The sequence below is a fragment of the Trifolium pratense genome, linkage group LG1 (assembly GCF_020283565.1).
Source record: "Trifolium pratense cultivar HEN17-A07 linkage group LG1, ARS_RC_1.1, whole genome shotgun sequence".
NCBI lineage: Eukaryota > Viridiplantae > Streptophyta > Magnoliopsida > Fabales > Fabaceae > Trifolium > Trifolium pratense.
In genome coordinates, this window is record NC_060059.1 from 35,944,500 (window position 1) to 35,964,779 (window position 20,280).

General features: G+C 33.1%; 2 protein-coding genes and 1 pseudogene across 2 annotated transcripts; 2 read left to right on the top strand and 1 right to left on the bottom strand.

Moving 5' to 3' along the window:
• Positions 1 to 377: 377 nt before the first annotated feature.
• LOC123910353 (LEAF RUST 10 DISEASE-RESISTANCE LOCUS RECEPTOR-LIKE PROTEIN KINASE-like 2.1) lies at positions 378 to 3,621 on the bottom strand. Its single transcript, XM_045961452.1, has 4 exons — positions 2,713 to 3,621; positions 2,083 to 2,115; positions 1,931 to 1,954; positions 378 to 1,793 (listed from the first exon to the last, which is right to left on the bottom strand). Exons 1-4 carry the CDS (start codon positions 3,545 to 3,547, stop codon positions 544 to 546), a joined length of 2,142 nt encoding a protein of 713 aa, XP_045817408.1. The 5' UTR covers positions 3,548 to 3,621; the 3' UTR covers positions 378 to 543.
• A 702-nt stretch (positions 3,622 to 4,323) lies between these two features.
• Positions 4,324 to 6,495, top strand: LOC123893238 (annotated as a pseudogene).
• A 3,018-nt stretch (positions 6,496 to 9,513) lies between these two features.
• Positions 9,514 to 12,474, top strand: LOC123910314 (putative wall-associated receptor kinase-like 16). Its single transcript, XM_045961413.1, has 3 exons — positions 9,514 to 10,404; positions 10,843 to 11,004; positions 11,233 to 12,474. The coding sequence occupies exons 1-3, from the start codon at positions 9,543 to 9,545 to the stop codon at positions 12,441 to 12,443; spliced, it is 2,235 nt and encodes a 744-aa protein (XP_045817369.1). The 5' UTR covers positions 9,514 to 9,542; the 3' UTR covers positions 12,444 to 12,474.
• Positions 12,475 to 20,280: the final 7,806 nt, after the last annotated feature.

Consider the following 20,280-nt stretch of genomic DNA (forward strand, 5'->3'; position numbering starts at 1 on the left):
ATAGAAAGTCAGTGAAATTGAAAGAAAATGGGAGATCTCAAGCCATTAGAGCAATGAGCTATACATTGAAGTGTTAGAAAAATAGACAATAAGGTAAGAGCTTTTGAGTTCTCAATATTTTTCTGGCTACTGCAGTAGCACCAGAAAAGTGATTAGGTTCTCACATGAAGAAACAGTTTTTGAGTGTGCTTGGTGCAAAAAATCGTATCAAAGTCAATGGTTCTACTACACAGAGGCTAGTATTCAAAGCAAAATTAAGTATTGAATGTCTAAAGGTTTTGGATAAAGATGTAATGTAATTTTCACTCTGTTAAGATAGTAGTTAGAATGAACAGCAGCATGAATTAAATTACACTTTGCACCACAAGAGAAACAAATAAAGAAGAAAAGAATAATGAGTTGAAGAATTACAACAAAGCCTTATTTTCTTTGCCACAGGATGGAGTCACAGAAAAATTATCTAAACATTTCATAGTTTCAAACCAGAAAATCTCACACACTCAAATAACATCACCAAAGTTCTGCTGATATGATTGCTGTTTGTCAAGAGGAACTGTCCAGTGAATAATTAGTCGAGGCTTGACCAATACTAGTGGAATCACCCCATGATGATTGATCAGAGTCGATTTCTTCATGATGTTTATAATTTTCATTTGGATAAAAAGAAGGCCTTGGAGGTAGTTCAGTGCTTTCCGTTTTCCCTTCAAGCATCTCTACTACTTTGTTCATTGAAGGACGACCACTCGGTTTCAACTGAATACACCAAAGCGCAACCATGAACATCTTTTTAGCTATAGTCATTCCCTCTTCTGAGACATCTTCCATTATTTCGATATCTTTCTCTTCTTTAAATTGATCATAAATCCAAAATGGGAAGTAATGTTGACTCGAATGCTCTGCGTTAGGATTCATGTTCTTCCTTTTACCTGCCATTTCCATCAAAAGCATTCCAAAACTATATACATCAGCCTTGTAAGAAACTCCTCCGATATTTTTATAGAACAATTCAGGAGCCATGTAACCCAAAGTTCCTCTGGCCGCAGTTAACGGAACAATGCTATCGTTCACAGGATATAGCTTTGCAAGTCCAAAATCCGAAACCTTCGGAACAAAATCTTCATCTAGAAGGATATTATGAGGTTTGATATCAAAATGAAGAATTTGCATATCACAACCTTGATGTAGATACGATATCCCACGAGCTATTCCAAGAGATATTTCATATACTTTCTCATAACTCAAAGGGACAACTCCTTCTTTAGGGAAAATGTATTTATCCAACGATCCATTCGGCATGAATTCATAAACCAACGCACTCTTTTTTCCTTCAACACAATATCCAACCAAACGAACTACATTAACATGATGTATTCTTCCAATGGTCGCAACTTCATTAATAAAATCTTGTCCATTATTAACATTTGTTTTTGTCAACATCTTTATTGCGACATCCGGTCCACTTCTTAGCTTTCCTTTGTACACAGCACCGAAACCACCTTGACCTAATTTCACTCTGAAACCTCCGGTCATCTTCTTGATTTCTTTGTACTCATACCTAATTGGATTTAGATTGCTCTCAAGCAAAAAGTTTTCAATGTTATCATACATTGATACATGTCTTCTTCTCCATTTATAGATAAATAGCACAAGTAGAACTGTAACTCCAAATATAAATCTAGCTGCTACGAATATCGGTATAACTTTTCTTCCTATGAATATTCCTCCATCAAAATATTCTAGTCCAACTGGATTGTCCAATTGTCTTGTGCTAAATGTGATTCTACTTCCAAGTCCTGCAATGGTATTTCATAAGAATTAGGAGAAGTTGCATGTTTCAGTATAATTTAACTTTGTTCAAATATAGAATATGAAAACAAATTCTTATGTATACAATTTGAGATGTATAACAAAATAAGTAGAAAGTTCTTACCAATAAAAATGCCTCTAAGATAAGCTGCAAAACACAGGAAAAAATGCAACTTAGTAAATCGAAGATATTATACATATAACTCCAATATAAGATCAATTAAAGAAGGGTCTCAATATTTCCAAGAAAGAATAAAGAAGAAATTTAATCCTTACCGCGGATATAACCAAATATCTGCTGTTGAAGTTCTGAAATAGCACAAAACAATAATATTGTTAGCTTATTAAAAGACTTGCATGGAGCAACAATTAAACATTGATTTTTATAAGTAAATTATGACTGTTTAAAGGAAATTCACTCATAATCTGAGGTTGCCATATACTATAGTCTAAATTTTCATATAGGACTAAATTAGACCTGTTCTGGAACCATTTTTCTCACAACTTATAATGTTGTTTGCTAGTAATTTATAGCGCTTTTCAATAAGCTATTTTAAGTAATGTTTGAACTTATAGCTTATTATTTTTTCTGCCAAATTTACTCTTTCTATCTTAATTGGAAAATAGTAAATATATATGTTTTTATGTCATTTCATATTTTATCAGTTAGTTAAACCGTTAGTTTTATCAAACATTACAAGTTCAATCGGTCAGCTTATGTATGAACTAGCTTATCCGTTAGCTATAATTCATTCCCTATCAACAAACTTGTTATTTATCAACTATTCACTATTTTTTCCAAACATGATACACTAACAGCTAGTAACATTTTGCGAAAACTCAAACGACAGAATCTAAACATGAAGAAAAAAGACAGAGAAGGTGGCATATGCCAATGATACATACCACACTTATTGGTTGTTTGGTAAGCATAATGACAGAATCGCTTCCCACATTTAACTTGTCCACTTTTTTCATCAACAACCTCACAAATTGTCCCTTTACCACATCGACTTTCACAAACCGCGGGTAACCAAGAAACCTCAAATCCATCGACAATCAACCCATGAATCTCATCATAAGAAACATTCCCCTTCCTAATGTCCTCAAACCATTCCTTAGTCAACGTAGCCACCATAAACTCACACCCAATCTTAATATCCTCAAAACTATACTCAGACAATGATTGTTCCAAAACAGCATACACATGACCAATTCCTCGTATGCTACAATGACTTGTGTCCACGGTAACATACCGTGGATCTTTAACTGGATTAGAACAATTGAAATATGCGACTCTTGGTGGACTTAGATCCAAAAGGAACGGTTCAGATCCAAAATCCTGTTCACCATAAAGAATATTATGGAAACTACGGTCGTATAGAAAGTACCGTGGTATGGAAGAGCAATTAGTATCTTCCACTGCACCGGCGTCGCTTAATGAAATTGTATATCTCTTGTAATCGATGTGTTGTACGTAGTATTTCCCCGAGAACATAGTTAATGATGCACCGAATTCGTTGCAATCTAATTCGTACCTTGAGTCGCCACACTGGTTTGGATCGGTTTTGAGACGAAATGGATATGTTATGTTGTGAATTCTGCCACATGATGAAGTTGGACATGGTTGGTGATGTTTAGCTAGAGAATTTTGATGGAAAAGGAGAAGAGTTGTAGTAAATATTGATACTAGTGTTTGTAAATATGATGAACAAGAAAATTGAGCTTGTTTTTTCATCATTCAAAAGTTTTCAAGAGGGTCTGAAAATTACTAAATGAACCCCTCATGAGCAAATATTGTGATTGGTTTGTTTTTTTGAATTTTATAAACACTCAATCATTTATCAATAGGTTGCCACTATAGCTAGCTGTCTTTGCTTTTTTGCTTTCACATTGTTGACTATTTTTATTTCTTCTTTCTTTTCTACCATATCGATATTAAATTTTGCTAGTTGCAATATAATACTGTCTTTTTAGGCACAACAATAAGAAGTCATCAATTGCATGCATAAAAACATGTCTAAATTAAATGTTCATTGATCATGACTCTAAAATCTCAGTTTCGTGAATTGACTATGTGCTCTGTTTTTTTTTTATTATTTTAATTAATAGAATATTTTAGTGATAAATGATCTTTCAGTTTTGACGAGATTACATGAACTATCTCTACCCTACTAACAGAGATATACTTGGTAACTCTGTCTCTATGTTAACAATAATAATTTTGTGGTTTTTTCTACACCACCTCTTGATAATTTAAAAATGTTTATTCCATTACTCCCTATTATTATCTCATTACACTAATCAAAACTCGTATGTATTAGGATTGTGCAATTTTAGTTCTAACATTGCGAATATTAATGTTGTTATCAACTAGTAAATTAGAAAAAAATATTTGTTTAAATAATATTAATGATGTGTGACATGAAATACATCTGAGATATGCATTTGCAGATATTGATGAATGTAAGACATCTAAGCATACATGTTTAGATAAAAATCATTGTCGCAATACCGATGGGTCTTACAAATGTTTCTGTCCTGAGGGTCAAATTGGAAAAGGAACAAAAGAAGGAGGGTGTCGTGGACAAAATGAACTTGCAAAGGTCTCTATTGGTAAGCAACTAAGAATGCTTCCATTTAATTATTTTCCTCCAAATTATAACTATAAAAAACAGAACAAATAATTCTAGAATTGCTTTCAACCTAGCACCTGCGCTTTAGATTGAAGTTGAATTTGGTGCCCAAACCATGAAGGGATATGACACTTACATGATACCAACATGTGTTACGTGGCTATTCAATTAATATTGTTCTGTTTCAAATTATTATTATGTTCAACATTTGTGTTTATGTCAATTCTTCATTACCTTTAACAATTTTTGATTGCAGGAGCAAGTGTAGGTTTTATTATTCTATTTGTGGGGAGTTCAGCATTGTACTTTATATTATCAGACAAGAAAACTCAAAAAGTTAAAAGAGAAATTCTTTCAACAAAACGGTGGTTTTATCTTGTTAAGCCAACTCTCTAAAAGAGAAGACGCGTCAAGAACTGCTCAAATATTCAAAGAAGAGGAACTTAAGAAGGCCACCCAAAACTAGGACGAAAATTTAATCATCGGTAGAGGAGGTTTTGGTAGTCTTCAAAGGAATTTTACCCGACAACAAAATCGTCGCTGTCAAAAAGTCCAAAATAATTGACCAAAATCAAATCGAGCAATTCATAAATGAAGTAGTTGTTTTGTCCCAAATAAATCATAGGAATGTTGTCAAACTCTTAGGATGTTGTTTGGAAACACAAGTTCCTTTACTAGTTTATGAATTTGTTAGCAACGGTACCCTTTTCGATTTCATGCACAATATAGATAATGCTAATAATGTAACATGGAAAACATGTTTAAGGATAGCATCAGAGACAGCCGGAGCTTTATCGTATCTACATTCAGCTGCATCAATACCTATTATCCATAGAGATGTAAAAAGTACCAACATTCTCTTAGATGAAAATTACACTGCAAAAGTGTCCGATTTTGGAGCTTCAAGATTGGTTCCACTTGATCATACGAAGATAGCCACAGTGGTACAAGGAACTCTTGGATATTTAGATCCAGAGTATATGCAAACACATCAATTAACTGATAAAAGTGATGTTTATAGTTTTGGCGTAGTTCTTGCAGAGCTATTAACAGGAGAGAAACCTATTTCCGTTTATAGGCCAGAAGAAAAACGAAACCTTTCTATTCACTTCTTATCTTGTTTAAGAGAGAATCGCGTGTTTGAAGTTCATCGAGTTGGTATCTTAAATGATGATAACAAGGATGAGATTAAAGAGGTTGCTATTCTTGCAGCAAACTGCTTGAGACTTAAAGGAGAGGAAAGACCTAGCATGAAGGAAGTGGCTATGGAGTTGGAAGGTATGAGACTAGGGGAAAAACATCCTTGGACTAGATCAGAGGTAAATGTTAAGAGTATAAATAGTTAGTTAATCAACTAGAGTTAGTTGATAGATTACCAAGTTGGTTAGGAGATTAGAAAGTTAGTTAGGGAGTTAGTTACTCCAAATAGGTTCTATAAATAAGCTACTCCATTGTACATTTTAATCATTCTTTTATCAATCTATATTCATTCAATATGAATTTCTATGAGTATCTTCCTCATGAATACTCTTATGCACTCTATCTTGCCGACATCTATGATCTTTATCCCTTCGATTCCATGATTCATAACATGGTATCAGAGCGATACCCGAGGGATGAAGATGAAGATTGCGCTTCCGCTCACGGTTCTGAAAATTGTGAAGAAGATCAAGTTCAAGAAGCTGGTTCAAGCTCTGCTGTTTCAATCCATATTCAAGATTCTTCAAGTGATTCAATTTCAGAGGCAGTAGGGGAGATTTCACAATCATCTACCTCTGTTCTTGAATCAATTACAGCAAATGATTCCTGCAATTTCAATTTTGGTAATTTTCATTCTGAAAATGTTCAGATCAGATCAATTGAGATTGTGAAACCAGAGATCAAAAGCTGCACTGTCAAGATTGGGCAAATTGAATGTTTCTTGAACAAATCCACACTAGCAGAACATCATGATTCTGTGATCTCACAATCCACCGTTCACGCGTTTTCTTCTCCGATCAAAGTCGAGCGTCAACATGAAGGCAACGTACAAGCGAGATCAAGATCAAAATAGCAAGAAAGGTGAGACGCTTTCTGATTTGCTACTGCCGCCGGCGAGCATCGTTTTCTTTTCTCACCATCTTGGTCTATGCATCATAGTTTTTGATCCCGACGGAACAAATTCGTTTCGATTCTCTCTGTTTACATCGAATGTATTTTTCGTTGCAATGATGTTATCGCTGTGCTATCATTCTTTAAAATCATCGCACTTTGTTTTTGATCCTGGAGGCAACGTTCTTTCAGTTTTCGTATGGTATCATTATGCTTCTTGTTACTGTTGCTTTGTTCTTAGAGTTTAGAAGATTGAACATGGAAATTGGAATGATAACGTGTCCTTTGCATCTTGGCTTGAGTCTGGCTGTTCACAATTTTGAATTGAGTTATGTGAACTACACTCATCTCATTGTGCTTTGGTATTTGGAAGTTGCTTGGATTTGAAGCTCATATATTGGAGTTCTTTTGATTCTTGGTCCATTGCAATATCTTCAATGCTGATTGATATAGGTGAGCTTTGATTTAGATGTAAACATGATGGTAGTGTTTGAAAGGTGTTTGTAATTGTCTGTATTGAAGCATAATTCCAAAACATTACATGGTTGTCGTAGCTTACTAGTAGCATTCTACACTTCACTATGGAGTTTGGACCCTTGCTTACAATTTCTGCTTCAAGACAATGGGCTGAATGTATGATTGGTTCAGATTAAATTTGGTGCAAGTTTGTTCAGTTTATCAACAAAATACAAAGAAATTCATTTGGCTCAGTGGAGTATTGTTTTATCTTTACACTATGATTCAGAAAGGATGTGAAGCAGCTGGATCCACTCTCTTCTTATTTGATGTTGATTCCTACTTTTATTACAACATATGCATTCTTAGTTCTGTTAGGTGCTGAGATTTGTTACCAGAGATGGAAATTGTGTTAGGATTAAGATCATGTTCTAGTGGAAGATTTGGTCCGGCACTTCCCTTGTTTGAGTTTCACATGCACACATTGGCTGCATTGTATTTGATTCATCTGGACACCAAAATTTTGTGATTTTGTAATTCAAACTCAAATTGGTAAATTTTCCAATGTTGATTTTAAGGGAGGCTGTTAAGAGTATAGATAGTTAGTTAATCAACTAGAGTTAGTTGATAGATTACCAAGTTGGTTAGGATATTAGAAAGTTAGTTAGGGAGTTAGTTACTCCAAATAGGTTCTATAAATAAGCTACTCCATTGTACATTTTAATCATTCTTTTATCAATCTATATTCATTCAATATGAATTTCTATGAGTATCTTCCTCATGAATACTCTTATGCACTCTATCTTGCCGACATCTATGATCTTTATCCCTTCGATTCCATGATTCATAACAATAAATCTAGAGGAAACTGAATCCTTACTTCAAGAAACATCATTAAACACTAATTATGAAACTGGTGATAGCAGCAATCATGGATATATAGTGGGTATGTATGACAGCTTGAAAGTTCATGTACCAATGTCCTTGAATGATGGAAGATGATTATGAGTGGCAATGTGACATGTTGAATCTATCACTTTAATTTTGTTTTATATTAGATTGTGTATTATGTATGTATGGATGATCCAATAAGTTCTGTAAATAGACTTTGTATAATATATGAATAATCCAATAAAATTTGTATATAGTGTTTGTTCATATTATTAGTTCTAATTTTGTTGCTGTTTTTATTTTTATATTTTCTTACTGATTTTGTTAATATTTCAATTCCACATGTTTGCAATGCGGAGTTTGTCTTTCTATCAGGCTTCCGCCCTCTTGTCATATAAAAATGGGAATACTTTATAAATCCTATAGGCTATATGCCTGCTAAGATACGACTATATATATACTTGTCTTTTATCTTAAAAGATTTTCCCAAATAATTGTCTGCAATTAAAAATGATGCCTCCGATATAGACTAAACTACAAACTTGTAATTTTTTAATATTGTAATTGCAAGTAAAAAATTACTTTTCAAAGAGTTGTTTAAAAATATTCCACCTCAATAAAGTATAATAAGATTTCAAATAAGACCGAACAAAAAAAAATCCAAATAAGATTTCAAAATAGGAAAATGCTTATAATCACGAAATATGAATTCACGAAAACCAAGAATAGCATTGCCATCACCATGTTTTCTGTAAAACAACATTATTATAGTATTTATTTTTATTTTTAAAAGAAAAAAATCTGTAACTCTAACACATGTTCGTGGAATTCGCTAAGTTGCCTTTCGTGATGTATAGCATCACTGTTCAAAATATTCCATTAGAGTATTTTTTAGGTGACCTCTTTAGGATACCAACATAGTTGCTTAGTTTGTCACCTTCGTATCCTTTAGGCGTTAAAAAAAAAGATTTCAAATAAAATCGAACAACTTAATTTGGCATATAATTTTCAGTCGTTGTCTCTAATTAGTTTGCTTGCTACAAGTTGCTCTTGATTCATGGAGAGGCTTAATTACCGTATTTAAGATATTCATATTTAAGGTGTGTTACGTTATACTTCCTCTGTCCCAAAATATAAAGAAAAATCAGTCAACAAAAGTTGATGTATTTAGTCCAAATTTTTAACCAAATACATCAACTTTATTTAACCAATTTTTCCTTATATTTTGGGACGGAAGGAGTAAGTATTTAATATTATTTTTCAAACACGTATTTCAAGGGTAAAGAAACGCAGAATCTCGTATTCGAACTCAAACCAATAAAAATAATGTGTCTTGCAACTACCAAATAAGCAACACTAGGATAATTCTACAAAACTTAACTATAGCAGCCAAAAAGTCACAAATTGTGGTTTTGGGGGCTAATTACCTAAAGAGTAATTCTACTTATGTGATTAATTTCTAACATAATTATTTTTCAAATAAACATGTGAGGATACCAGTTCAATCTTCATCCCAAGTCAACAAAACTTAATAAGCAGCCCAAGTAAGGGAAAGTCATAAAAAAAAACCATAATATAAATTTTACAAATCACATATATAATGAAACCCTCTTCTTCCCTTTTGCTACAAAATAACTAGTCAATTGAAACAAACAAAACACAATGCAACCGAACACAAAGCTAACACAACTATGCCAAATCTTAATGGTAACAATAGTATTTGCATCAAATGAATCATTTTGTACATCCCTACCCGGCTGCAAATCCACATGTGGAGATGTCGAAGTTCCATATCCATTTGGTATATCGAATTCATCAATACCAAATCAAGGACCTTGTTTCATAGAGTCGAATGAATCCAAATTTAATCTCACATGTGAAAATGACACAAAATTATTCTTGTGGAATTTACCAGTTTCGAACATAAGCTTCCTCGAAGGACAAATTGAAATTTCGACTTTGGTCTCCATATATTGTGATAGCAATCATTACAATCATCCCTATCTAAATATTCCTGATGGGTTCGTCATATCACCCAAAGAAAACAAGTTCATAACAGTTGGTTGTGATAATTACGGTTATCTCAACAGTGTTGACAACAACGAAATATATTCGACCGGTTGCTTAACAAGATGTCATGGTAATCGAAACAGAATTCAAAACGGAACATGTTCCGGTATTGGTTGTTGTCAAGCTGATATTCCACCTATGATGAGGAATATAACTATAGAAGCTTTTCGTTTTGAAAATTCCACGGAAACTGTCGGGTGTGGCAATTCATTTATTGTTAAAGATGGATCGTATAATTTTTTAGTTTCTCATTTGGATTATTTTCCTTATGCGAGGCTTCCAATGATTATTGATTGGAGTGTTGGAAGTAAAAATTGTAAGGCTTCAAAGGGTGAAGATGATTATGCTTGCAAAAAGAATAGTGATTGCTTTGATGAGGAAATTGATTTTGGTTACCAATGTAAATGTAACAAAGGTTATGACGGAAACCCTTATCATCCAGATGGCTGCAAAGGTAATTTAATTCATCATCTTCTTCTTACTTAAAAGAAGAAATCCATCTTTTATATCTCAATAGGAGAACTACCTTGTGTGTCTAACAATTTTATATCTCGTTTATCTAACTTTATTTTTTTTACTACAGTTGGATTTATTGAAACCGACCGAACTCTTTTAATTTAATTTTGTAATTTCGCGTTCATTGTTTATGCTTCAATTATTTGTTGAAAAATCTTAACCATTAAATGAATCTAAATTATTTCATGAAATTAAATCTTCACCGTTGGATATTAAACACTATAGTTTATTGAAAAAATTTAATTCATTACTTCTCACTTAAGAAAAGAAATGAAAATGTTGGAAAAACTAAAGATTGTTATAAAAATCTATTTAACATAATTGCCACACATTAAATATATATTTTTTCCTTTAAAATGACTTACTTTTTACACAGACATCGACGAATGCAAGACATCAAATAACACATGCATAAGTGAAAAACATTGTCGCAACACCGAAGGGAGTTACGAATGCTTTTGTCCAGATGGACAATCTGGAAATGGAACATTGGCAGGAGGGTGTAATAGACGAGATCTTATTACTAAGATTGCTATTGGTAAGCCTCTAACCATTTTCCAAATTTATTTTCGAATTCAAATATACACATATTATATTCGAGTTCGATCACCAACAACAATTTTAATACAGATGCTTCACAAAAAAATTTATATAGATTTAATTTACTAACTACCTGACTAATCAAAAGATTAAGGCAACAAAACTGTGCGATTGCCATAATTTATAAAACAATTAATGAATTGGCTTGAACACCTTTCAATTGCAGGAACAAGTGCTGGACTCATTGTCCTATTTGTGTTGATTTCAATTCTATACTTGACATACCAAAAAAGGAAACTCATCAAACTAAAGCAAAAATTCTTTCAACAAAATGGAGGTTCCATTTTGCTACAACAACTATCTACAAGAGAAGACACATCGCAGTCGGCTCAAATATTCACGGAAGAGGAACTTAAGAAAGCAACCAAAAACTATGACGAAAGCTTAATTATTGGTAGAGGAGGTTTTGGCACGGTTTTCAAAGGTATTTTACCGGACAACAAAATCGTCGCTGTAAAAAAATCCAAAATAATAGACGCAGATCAAATAGAACAATTCATCAACGAAGTAGTTGTTTTGTCCCAAATAAATCATAGGAATGTCGTCAAACTCTTAGGATGTTGTTTAGAGACCGAAGTTCCTTCCTTGGTTTATGAATTCGTTAGCAACGGTACACTTTTTGACTTCATACAAAGTACTAAAGATAAAGCAAATAATCCAACATGGAAAACACGTTTAAGGATAGCAGCTGAAACAGCTGGAGCTTTATCGTATCTACATTCCGCTGCTTCAATACCAATTATTCATAGAGATGTCAAAAGTACTAACATTCTCTTGGATGATAATTACACTGCAAAAGTTTCCGATTTTGGAGCTTCAAGATTGGTTCCACTTGATCAAACCGAGATAGCAACAATGGTGCAAGGAACTCTTGGATACTTAGATCCGGAGTATATGCAAACACATCAATTAACCGAGAAAAGTGATGTTTATAGCTTTGGCGTAGTTCTTGCAGAGCTTTTAACAGGAGACAAACCTCTTACTTTTAATCGCCCGGAAGAGAGCATTAGTCTTTCTATGCACTTTTTATCTTGTTTAAAACAAGATAAAATCTTTGAAGCTATTCAAGTTGGAGTTTTGAGTGATGATAACAAGAAGGAGATTAATGAGGTTGCTATTCTTGCTGCAAGGTGTATGAGACTAAGAGGCGATGAAAGACCTAGTATGAAGGAAGTGGCTATGGAGTTGGATGGTATAAGGTTGGAGAAGCATCCTTGGAATGATGCAGAACTAAATTTTGAGGAGAGTCAACGCTTGCTTCATGAAGCATCTTGTAGCATTTATAATGAAACTGGTGATAGCTATTATCTTGGAAATACTATTGGGTTTGATAGCTTGAGGGATCAACCATTGATTGCCTATGATGATGGAAGATGATTTGTGACATGTCAAAAAATATATACTCCTACACTTCTATTTTTATTTTATTGATTTAAAAAGGATTTGTTATTAGATTTTGTATTATGTATGATATTGCTATAATAATTTTTATAATTTGAGTGTGCTCCTTCTTAAGGTTTTAGGTTCGATTCTAGATGGTACCAATTTGAGTGAGCTAATTTAGCTTCTTCAAAAAAAAATTATAATGTTGATTTAATATGTTGATATTCATGAGATGCATGTAACTCAACTGGTCTTCGTAGTGCTTTCATTATAGGATCAATAAATGACAATGTTATTATTATTTTCAAGATTATAGAATCAATAAAATCATAACGTTATTGTTTTTTTAGTTGTTGTAGTTTAAAACTTGCCTGATCACCGTTGTTGAAATTTTGTCTCACACCAGTTTTTTTACATCCATATTATGAAGATGCGAACTCAGTTCGTTTTCTAGAATGCGAAGTTCATTTTTTCAAGATTTTTTCCTTCAAGGTGGGCGCAGACGCTGTGTTTGAATTAAAAATATTGTCACTGACTACTTAGAATGCGGAAGGTGCTCGCATCCTAGAAAATGAGAGGGTTAGTTTGATAATTTTAGGGTGTGTGTAAGAATTTCTAAGGGGCGCGAAAAGTAAAACCCTACAAAAAATGTGATTACTTTAAAATTCTATAGGCTATATTTGTCTTTTCTCTTAAAAGATTGTCCAAAATCTTAGAAATGGGTATTAGGTCTAACTTATCCTTACAAAACCGACTTGTAAGGTGAGGATTGCCTCTAGTTTATAAACACTTCGTCAGACCATCTCTCAGAGTTTTCTAGATTATATGTTACGGATATTTGGTTTTGATGAGAAGTGGAGATCTTGGATTCGTGTGTGTGTTTATTCAGGTAGTATGTCGGTTCTCGTTAATCGGAGCCCAACACCAGAGATTAATATTCAACGGGGTCTAAAGCAAGGGGACCCTTTGGCTCCGTTTCTGTTCTTGTTGGTCGCGGAGGGTCTAGGAAGTCTCTTCGTCAAAGACTAGGCTCGTGGGGTAACAAGTATGTGAGTCTAGGTGGAAGGATTGTGCTCCTAAACTCGGTGCTCAATGCAATCCCGGTTTTCTATCTTTCGTATCTTAAAATGCCGGTTAAAGTTTGGATGAAAGTGCGAAGTATTCAACTACAATTCTTATGGGGAGGTCTTTCTCGTGCGAAAAAAATTAGTTGGGTAAATTGGAAACGTGTGTGCCAACCTAAGGAAGTGGGGGGTCTAGGAGTAAGGGATGTGAGAGTGTTTAACATAAGTTTACTTACAAAGTGGAGGTGGAGACTTATTGAAAGTGGTGATGCATGCTCTTTGGAAACAAGTTCTCCGTAGTAAATATGGAGAGAATATCACAAAGAAGGTTGTTCTCGGAGCGGAAGATATCCCATGGTTTGCCTCCCTTTGGTGGAAGGATATTAGTTCGACATGTATAAATCTGAACGTGAATTGGTTTGCTCAACAAGCGGTGAGAAAGGTCGGGAATGGAGCACTTACTAGATTTTGGCAAGACAAATGGATTGGAGACATGACGTTGAAAGAAAAATTCCCGCGGCTTTTTTCTATCTCAAATCGAAAAGAGACATATATCAAAGATTTGTGTGAAGAGGTGGATGGTCGAATGTGTTAGGATTTTAGTTGGCGTCGACACCTTTTTCTCTGGGAGGCGACTCTGGAAACTGAGTTGTTGAACTTTATCAATGACTTTAGATTGAAGAACGAGGAAGATGTTTGGGGATGGGTACCGGCAAATGGTGACAATTTCACGGTCATTTCAACATATAGTTTTCTTGTTAATATGACAACCAATGAGAAATATGTTGGTATGATGTGTTTAAGTGGCTGAGGCTAACGGTAATTCTACCACCGGATGTATTTACTTTACTAAATTATTTAAGAGGCTTTGATCTTGGGAAACATGTGAGAAATAATTTGTTGCTGGTCTGAAATACTGTTATCTGGTGGCTTTGGCGCCGCCGGAACTAAGGAATCTTTGGAGATCAAACGGAGGAGCATTCGGTGGTGGTGGTGGTGGTGGTGGAATAAATCATAGTTATTTCGTGGCAGTGGTTTTTGAGTACTTTAAAGGACAATCAGTGCCTCCTATATGAATGGAGGGTGGAGCCAATTTTGTGTATACAGAGGTGATTTTTGGTGTGGAGTTATTTTGAGTTGCAGCGAATCTGTGTTTGCCTTGGAGCTCTATTGGTTACATGTTTTTCTGCGCCCTTGTTTCTGTGTTCTGTTTGTGTTTGGTCTTGGGTTGGGCTTTTTTTTTTTCCTGTTTTCGGGTTGGACTTGGACATTGAATGTTGTTATGATGTTTTCTCTCCCCATCCCCGTGATTCTTTTATACCCCCCAATATTCCGATTTTGCCCTTGCAAAAAACTTCGGTTCGCAGAAACCAAATTTTTTCTAGTACAAATTCAGAGTAAATTTCGGTTTTCAAGGCAAAAAAAACTTCGGTTTATATAAACCGAAGTTTTTTGCAAGGGTAAAATTGGAAATTCAGGGGGTATAAAAGAATCACGGGGGGTGGGGAGAGAAAACATCTGTTGTTATTGTTGAGGCGGTGCTTGTAAATAGTGATTCTAGTTTAGTGTTTGTACTCTGTTTTTTTATTTTTTTTTCCTTTAGTGGGGGAGGTGTGTAATCCTTGTACTTTTCCTCGCCCTCTTTTTTGTACTTATGTTTCTTCTATTCCTTTCTTTTTAATAAAATTTTAACTATTAAAAAAAAAATCAATGTGGGACTCTCTTTTATTGGTTGAAATTCACATGGGTCCCATGAAAAAATGTGAACCCATATAACTTTTATGGGACCCATATAAATTTTCACCAATAGAAGAAAGTGTGTTAGAATGTGTTTGTTAAAGAGTGTGTTGCTAGCAGTCCTCGGGACACAAAATAGTTATATAAAAGACGGGGTAATGAGATTGTCTGCAAATAAAAATGATGCCCCCGATATAGACTGATTTGCAAACTTGTAATTTTTTAATATTGTAATTGCAGGTAAAATTATTTTTTTAAGGGTAGTTTAGAAATATTCCACCATAACAAAGTATAATAAGATTGCAAATAAGACCGAATAGTTATTTTGCAATCTTATAATACTCCCTATTGGTGAATTAAAATTTGTATCGAATAGTTATTCTTAAAATGTTATTTTAGGAATTTCATCATTTTATTGAAACTTTTTTTTTGGATATCAAAATTTCAAAAAATCACTTAATTTTAAAACTATTTCAAATAGATTTTTATAAAAATCATTTTTGAAATACAATTTTTTGAAAAAATTGCAAATTTGACTATGTTTTGATCTTCAATAATATGTATGTTTATGTTATATGCTGTCAAAACTAGTGTTTCAATTTAGAAAAAATAAATATAAAAAAATTGGTAATATTTTGAAAAGCGGTTTTACAAAATTTATTTTCTAAAATATAAAAAAAAAAAAATAAATTAAATTTGAAACAAACAAACCCTATATCTGACCTTAGATTGGACCTAAGTTCAAGAACTGCTTTTGAGAACCGCGTGCTTTTGAAAGAAAGTAAAAATAATTATTTTTGTAAGACTTTCCTATCTTAAAAATTTATAATAAGCTAGAGATGTCATTGCAATTTTATTTTATTTTTAAGTTGAATGACATATAATTTTCCATCGTTGTTTGTCTCTAATTGGCTCTCGTTATGTTACAAGTTGCACTTGATTCAAATAAAAATGTGAGGATACCAGTTCAATCTTAATCCCAAGTCAAATAAGACGTAATAAGAAACTTTCCCAAGAACTAGAAGGCAAAGTAATTACAAGGAACGAGTTTTCTCATTGGTGACACTAATAGCCTGATGGAAAATTGTTTAAAGTAAGATTGCAAAGTAATTACAAGATTGCCACTGTGTTGACTTTTCCCTTCAGGTATTCTAAAACCTGATGTGAAATTTATTGCATATGTATTTTTCCCTAGTATTTTTTTGAAGAAGCTTTTCCCTTGTATTTTTTAAATCTGAAACTGGTCCACATTCCTCTTTCGCATCAGGTATTCCTTCCACTCATGTAAAAACCCTTAACCAAACGGGCTTGGTGAATGTTATGTTTTACTTTTGTTTCTAAGTATATATATATATATGTGTGTGTACTATTCTTTTTATGATCTCATCTTACTTATTTTGTGTATATTACTTTGAATTTTTAATTAGCATATATTGAATAGTGCTGGAAAATGTTCTTTTACAATGGTATTTAATTTGGTTTTTAATTTAATAAATTTAGAATGTAATTTTTTTAAAAATATTTTCTATGCTTTTTTAAGTCGGGTGAAAGACAACCGATCTAAGAAATTATTTCTTAGGTAGGGTCCAAATTCGTGTTAACAACTCAAACTTCTTATTATGTCGGAATTTCTCAGGTCGGACGATGGACCGACTTAAAAGGTAATTTTAGACCGACCTAAGAAGTGTTTTCTAAGACGGCTCAAAATCCGACTTAACAAATAAAAACTTCTTATGTCGGGAATTATTAAGACGTGTGCGGAATCGATTTAAAATGTCGTTGTTAACAGACTTAAAAAGTGTTTTTTTGTACTAGTGTTCTCACTATTTTGTTTTTGGCAGAGTATATATCGATGCAATACAAATTCAAATTCTCTAAAAACAAAAATGATGAATCTACCAACAAACTCACGACATCCATATTAAAAGCATAAAACGGCAAATTAAATAAGCCTACAAATATGACTATATTTAAGTGTTTGGAATGTCCACAACTCCAAATCTGTAGCATTGATGACACAAAAATCGACATTGAATGAATTTGCATTTGATTGGATCTAATCTTTCAACCTGAAACAAATGAACACCGCACAAAGACGGAAAAACAAAATACACCGCACAAAAACGGTACAACAAAATACACAAAAACAAATAAATATGTGAAGACCACACTTATTTAATAAAACTAGAAAGAAAAAACAATATGGAATACCACGACCAAGTCAACAACACTTAATAATACGCAGCCAATTAATTTTTGCTTATTAATACGTGTTCCATCCATTACCAATGTTTTTTTTGGACAGAGTACCAATTTTTGTTTGGCAAATTCTTATCTACCCATTGATATCCTTACCCATGCTACTACCCATCCAAGTTGTCAAACTAGAAATTTGAGCCACCACTATTGTTTATAGTAGATTAGTATGTGATATTATGTATAATTACATATTCAACCTAAATACATTAATTGCAACTTTTACCAATTCCTATGATCAATTAAGTGTGCTGTTCATCTTCTCAAAGTAACCCATCATTTTCTTTTTTTTTTTACAAACGCCATATTTGTTCTTTGAAAAACATACTAATTAAAGTTTCATTTTTTATATTTCTATATGTAATTAAAATATATTGAAATAAATTATTAGTCTGTTTATTGTGTTTAGAACTAATAAAATATAATTTAATTATAAAAAATAAATGGAGTCTTTGATAACTTTGAGCTTATAGTAATTTATAACTTATAGTAGCTTATAAGTTCACGAGGATTAACTATTTTCTTCAAAAAAAATGAGCATTAACTTATTTTTACTGCCTTTAGTTTATTTTGATTTATTTTTGAGCTTATGAAAAATACTTTGTGCAAATAAATAAAATTTTATGTTAATTTATAAGTTTTCACTAGCGAAAAACTCCCTTACGAATGCTTGGTTATATAAATTCAATTATTTCTACTTTAAACTTTTTTTATTGTCTGGTTTTAGTTATTTTAATATTGATCACATTATAATAAAATCTAAGGACCTAGTGGATATCGCATAGGAAACGAAGTTAGTAATCCCGACCGAAGGACAGCGTGCTAAGGCCTACATGAGAGCATTAAATTCACTATATGCGGTCTTAGTATAAGATTGGAATAAAACGTTAAATTCTACCTTGCAGAGTATGTCTGTGGGTAGGTGACTAGTTTTAGGCAAATGTGACAACTTATAATTTAGGGGTCCCTAGGGCGATGAGACCAAAGTTTTAACGAAAAAGTGGAGTTCTGGATTAGGGTGTCTAAATAAAGTAGGGTAACCTTTAACTAAGCTATGTAGAAGTTTGTAATAGAAATAGACACACATAATAAATACATCGCACCTATTTTCAATAGTCTAAATCCTAGGAGAGAGAAATAATTGAGCAACCAAGCAGGAGTAAGGGAGGGATCCGACCACACTTAACCACCCCCGTGTGGTCATACACACAACATTTACTTTTCAGTCATTTAATTTATGCATTTATTTTTAAGTTAAAATAGGTCGCCCGAGAAACTCGTAAGTAGCGGATGACTAAAAATAGGGCGCGCGAGAAAATCGTAGGTATAGCGGATGAGTAAAAATATGACGCGCAAGAAACTCGTAAGTAGCGGATGAGTAAAAATAGGGCGCGAGAAACTCATAAGTAGCGGATGAGTAAAAATAGGGCGCCCGAGAATTATTATATATATAATATAAGTAGCGGATGAGTAAAAATAGGACGCGCGAAAATTATCGATCATATTTATAATGTCGAGTTTGAGCACTAAATATAAAATAAAAAATAAAAAAATAAATTGGGCGGTCCGAAAGCCCGACAACCCGTACCGGGCCGGGCTCGGGCACTAATTTTGGTAGCCCGTTTTTTATCCGAGCTTTTTAGCCCGGCCCGATGAAGCCCGAAGCCCGACCGGACTGACCCGAATTTGGTCGGGCCGCCCGTTTTGACAGCTCTAACGTTGTACGACGATCTCTAATTATAAAGTTAATTGTTATCACAAAAATATTGTTATCACAAAAATATTTATTTATGTTAAAATGGACTAAAATGTATATTTTAACATAAGAGGGGAGTGTAATTTACTTTACTTTTAAATATTTTTTATTCGTTTAATAATATGTTACCTAAACGGACTAACGATCAAATAAATATTTAAATTTCGACAATCAGACACTTCAATCTCGTTAATTTAATATTCATATTTAATTTATAAATAATTATTAGTCCAAATTAACTTTTTTTGTAAAAAAAAAAAAAGAAGGAACAAACCTAATTAGTTTTTAAAATAGGAACTAATAAAATTGAAAAAAAAAATGGTTTAACACTTTAACCAAAGCATTGAACTCACAAACAATAGTTTAAAAAAAATTAGTTACTATAAAAAACTTGCCTTCACAAAGGCTAGAACACGCAACAATTGGGTAGAATTTGCACATGCGTAACCACTGAGCCAGGAAATGTTGTTGTGATTTTGTTCAGTTTCATAATATATAAATACGTGATAAGCAACAACAGAACAAAACAACTTCATCTTCAACCTCTAGCGGGTCACTTTGACCCGAATTCAGATCCGCCTCAGATCTGAATCTTGAACGTTGCCGGCCAATTTTAACATAAAAAACCACAATTAATAACTCAGAAACATCATACAATTAATTTCTAATTTATTTCTGATTTTAATTTCGATTAAAATTTTGTTAAATCAAATACTAAACTCAAAATTGGACAAAATATGAAGAACAAATACCTAAATTTGCTAAAGAACTACTCAGGCTTGTTGAAGAAAATACCCAGATTTAATATCTATACCATGTTACCCATATTTCGGGTAAAAAGAAAGATGTGCATTTAGAGAAGAAGAAGTCAAAAGAGATTTTTGAGAATACTAAAAGTGCATGTCAAGAGGAAGAAGATGGAAGATAATGGATGAAATGAATGATCCGTAAAAAAAATAAAAATGAAGAGAATTGGAATATGGGTGTATTTACAATTATTAAAAGTTGTGTTGTGATA

What these genes read in the sequence shown, in the direction of transcription:
- LOC123910353 (XM_045961452.1), bottom strand. Translation starts at nt 3,547, where the DNA reads ATGATGAAAAAACAAGCTCAATTTTCTTGTTCATCATATTTACAAACA. An exon ending in CCAAACAACCAATAAGTGTG is followed by an intron (nt 2,116 to 2,712) that starts GTATGTATCATT and finishes GTGCTATTTCAG; the next exon opens with AACTTCAACAGCAGATATTT. An exon ending in TCTTAGAGGCATTTTTATTG is followed by an intron (nt 1,794 to 1,930) that starts GTAAGAACTTTC and finishes ATACCATTGCAG; the next exon opens with GACTTGGAAGTAGAATCACA.
- LOC123910314 (XM_045961413.1), top strand. Translation starts at nt 9,543, where the DNA reads ATGCAACCGAACACAAAGCTAACACAACTATGCCAAATCTTAATGGTA. An exon ending in TCATCCAGATGGCTGCAAAG is followed by an intron (nt 10,405 to 10,842) that starts GTAATTTAATTC and finishes CTTTTTACACAG; the next exon opens with ACATCGACGAATGCAAGACA. An exon ending in TATTACTAAGATTGCTATTG is followed by an intron (nt 11,005 to 11,232) that starts GTAAGCCTCTAA and finishes TTTCAATTGCAG; the next exon opens with GAACAAGTGCTGGACTCATT.